Source organism: Phaethon lepturus, unplaced genomic scaffold (genome assembly GCF_000687285.1).
Source record: "Phaethon lepturus isolate BGI_N335 unplaced genomic scaffold, ASM68728v1 scaffold43608, whole genome shotgun sequence".
Lineage (NCBI taxonomy): Eukaryota > Metazoa > Chordata > Aves > Phaethontiformes > Phaethontidae > Phaethon > Phaethon lepturus.
The window spans coordinates 1-3,358 of NW_010556266.1; the positions used below are offsets into that span (position 1 = coordinate 1).

General features: G+C 57.8%; 1 protein-coding gene across 1 annotated transcript; it reads right to left on the reverse strand.

The window, feature by feature from the left end:
• Positions 1–49: 49 nt before the first annotated feature.
• Positions 50–3,294, reverse strand: CHTF18 (CTF18, chromosome transmission fidelity factor 18 homolog (S. cerevisiae); the record flags this gene model as incomplete). The annotated part of the gene is made up of 8 exons (XM_010292425.1): positions 50–147; positions 904–1,116; positions 1,830–1,971; positions 2,181–2,233; positions 2,374–2,463; positions 2,600–2,792; positions 2,885–3,008; positions 3,115–3,294. Coding segments are annotated over 8 exons (1,093 nt in total), but the record flags the coding sequence as incomplete, so codon positions are not given.
• Between the last annotated feature and the right edge of the window lie 64 nt (positions 3,295–3,358).

A 3,358-nucleotide genomic window follows, 5' to 3' on the forward strand; every position in this document is an offset into this window, starting at 1 on the left:
CCGGCAGCTTCTGGGGCAGGGCACGGCTGGGCAGCCGGCGCAGACTCACCTGGCGTTCATCTCGACGGCGTTGTACCCCGCGTGCTTCGCGATGACGTGGGCCAGCGTGGTCTTTCCCAAGCCGGGTGGGCCACAGAGCAGGGCTACCTGTGGCAGAGAGGTAACGTCAGCCCGGCAGGCAGCGCGGCAGGGCTTCCTCCAGCACCGACCAAGACTGCCATGCCAGGTCCTGCAGCCTCCACCCCCGCCTGCTTCAGCCCTTGGTCACTGCTACACTGGTTTGCGTACACACAGGGAAAAGGGAAAGTCACTGGAGGGAGAATATAACAGAACGTCTCAGAGGTGACGGAGTCATCCCGGCAGCCGCTCTCATGCATATGTTTAAATTTGCAGGGCAACAGATAGAAAAGGCTGAACAAAATCCCCCCAGAATTACATTCCCAAGAAGCAATGCTGTGCGTATCTATTTTTCCCCATTTTTACATCCTCTCACTGGGCAGGCTGAAGCTGGTAAGCTGGCCTGGGTATGTTACCTCTGCTCCCTTTAGCATTGGAGCATCATTGCTCTTTTCCAGATGCAGAAACTCTAGCGCAAAGGCACGTCACATCTGCCGCTAACAAAGTCAAGAGCAACCTCTGGCTTAAAAAGGGCACGTCTTTCCTCAACCGGCCCATTAATCTGGCTGGAGGAAGTCTATTCCCCTCCCCTTGTTACCACGTTACCCAAGATGAAACAGAAGAAATGAGAAAACCCCATATTGGCTAAGAACAAACAAGGAATCCAGTTTCTCCTAGATCTGTGGTGGAAGAGAAGAGAAAGGGAAGACCCTGCTCCTCACCTCGGCAGCAGGATGAGGGGGATAGGAGAGGAGAGCCACTGCAGCAGCGTCCTGTCCTGCTCACCTTGTATTTGGGTCTCTTGTGCTGGTCCAGCTCAGCCTCCAGAATCTCCTCTGTGAGCTGGACCTTCGTTTTCCACTTATTCTGCTGTTCCTTGGGCTGGTTGAATGGAGGATGAGCTTCAGTGCTGGGCTTGGCCTTCTTCACAGCTTTCTCCTTCCCGAACACCACCGTGTCCCAGAGCTTGAGCCACTTCAGAAGGCAGCGGTTCGTGTACTGCACGTCGGGCAAGAAAGCAAGCAAATCCCATCAAACCTCGGAAGGATCCGGCCAGGGACAGAGAAAGGCCTCTTGGCTTAAAGCTTTTTAAGCCTTCATGGCTTAAAAACCAGCGTGGCCTGCGGAGGAAGGAGCCGAGCCCAGGGAGGCAACGCAGAGCGTGTCTGCCCACACCTCGGGCGCACAGCACGTCCGGGGAGAGGCTGCTCGGGTTTCCCCTGGCATCTCTCTGGGACAGCACGGGAGCGCAGCTTCCCCTCCTGGCTCGGCCACCATCCCACAGGGCAGCCCAGGACAAGTCACATCAGCCCCATCCCTGTTATCCCTCGTCTGTCTCAGCTCAACCCAGCGCTTCTCAGCCTCTTCCATAACTTCCAACTCCCTACAAAACTTCTAATATTAAAAGAAAAAAAATCAAAACAGCCAACAATTCCTGGCTAAAGCCTACCCAGACTTTTCCATCTTATTTTGGTCATCTTTCATACTCTCTTTTGTCACAAAGTCCGCCGCCTACAGCTGAAACCCCCACCCTGATCACCCGGACTGCCCCCGGGCAGGGCTAGCACGGACAAAGCTCCCCCACCAGCGCCTCCGAAAGCCCCGTGATCAAAGGCAGCACCACAAAACCTGGATCCCACAGCATCAAGAAAGAGTTACGGAAGTGGTAAATCCACCCGAACCCCAAGCCCCCACTTCTCCTAGCACCTCACATCATCACTGAGCAGCTCCATGTAGCGCCGAGGAGTGAACTTGTCCACCCAGAGGCAATGCAGCGCAGACTCCTCCTCGTCTGCTCGCTCCACTTCCCCGCTGGGCTCCAGGCTCTCAGCGCTGGTCTCGCTCTCGAGGCAACTGCAAGAAAGAATTAACTTGCCCCAAACCACCCAGGGAGTCAGGGCAGGGCTGGGAATCACACTCAGCCTTCCCAAGATGGGGATGCTGAGGGCAAAGAGGCTCCTCTGCTCACAGGTCCCCAAAGCTTGGACCCCAGCGAAGCATCTCAGGAGCCGCATCCGACAGCGTGGCAGGGATAGGAGTGGGATTTCATCCCAGCATCTCACCTGTTTATTATCTCTGTCAGCTGCTGTGATGCCTCCAGAACACACCTTCGACGCTTGAGCACAAAGAGGGTGAGACGGGGGTCAGAGATGCCCCGCTAACCCGCGGCTGCGGGGAGCAGGGATTTGGGAGCCAGTGCTGTGGCTATCCAGGGGTGGCAGGGGAAGACGGGAAGGTCGGTGTAAGATGTGATACCTCTTCATCCACTTGTTCCTTCAGGTAGGAGAAAGGCACCCCTAGCAAGCGGAGCGGTCTGCGTGCATTCCAGCCCAGGGAATCCGGGAGCTACGAGGACCAGAGGACACATACCGATGTTCACACAGATGCTCAGCACAAACATTTCATGCTTCATCAAAAGATCCCGTCCTGAACGGGATGGAGGTCACAGAGAAGCAAGCCCAGCCTTCAGATCCCTCCTTACTTCCACTCCTGTCCTGGAGGGATCATCCCTCACAACCATGAAGACCCTGGTGCCTTCCGTGGATGTCACGTTGATGTAGTCCTCCAGGATGGGTGGCCGCTTGAGGACCCGCTTCTTCTCGGAGGGCGGCGTGGTCTGCAGTGGGACCATGCCACTCATCTCCAGGAGGTCCAAGCTGGAGAGCGCCAGGTTCCTTTAGCAGGGGCGAGGGAAAGGGCCCTTGAACCCCACCAAAGGTGGGGGTTTCCCTCGCCCCTGCTAAAAGTGGGGTTCAAGGTGGTCAACCTGTGAGTCTGGAGAGCAGGCGCCTCCGGGCCAGCATCCTGGAGGACATCAGGAGCCAACTCGTCATCTGCACCAAAGCTGAGCTTCTTAACAGCTTCCAGGCGCTGCCGCTTCGGTTTCGGGGCTGTGAGAGACATCAGGGCAGGAAGAAGAGGAGAAGCATGGCTGACCATGGTCAGCAGCACCGGGGGACTCATCAGGGCTGCAGACCTGGCTTGGGCCAAACCTACTGCGGGCTGCGGGCGGTGGCGGGGAGCCGGGTGCGACGCAGTCCCGGTCCCTCTTCCTTGGGTTGCTGCCCCCCGGGCCGCTGCCCCCGACGGGGTCCCCGGGGGAGTTGAGCTCCTCTGGTGGCTGCTTCCTGCCCCGGAACTGGGAGATTTTGGGGCCAGCGGGTGGGAATGGGTCATCTGCAAGAGGCGTTACACGACGGCGCCGGTCACCGGAGGGGACACACGGTGGGACGGGCGCACG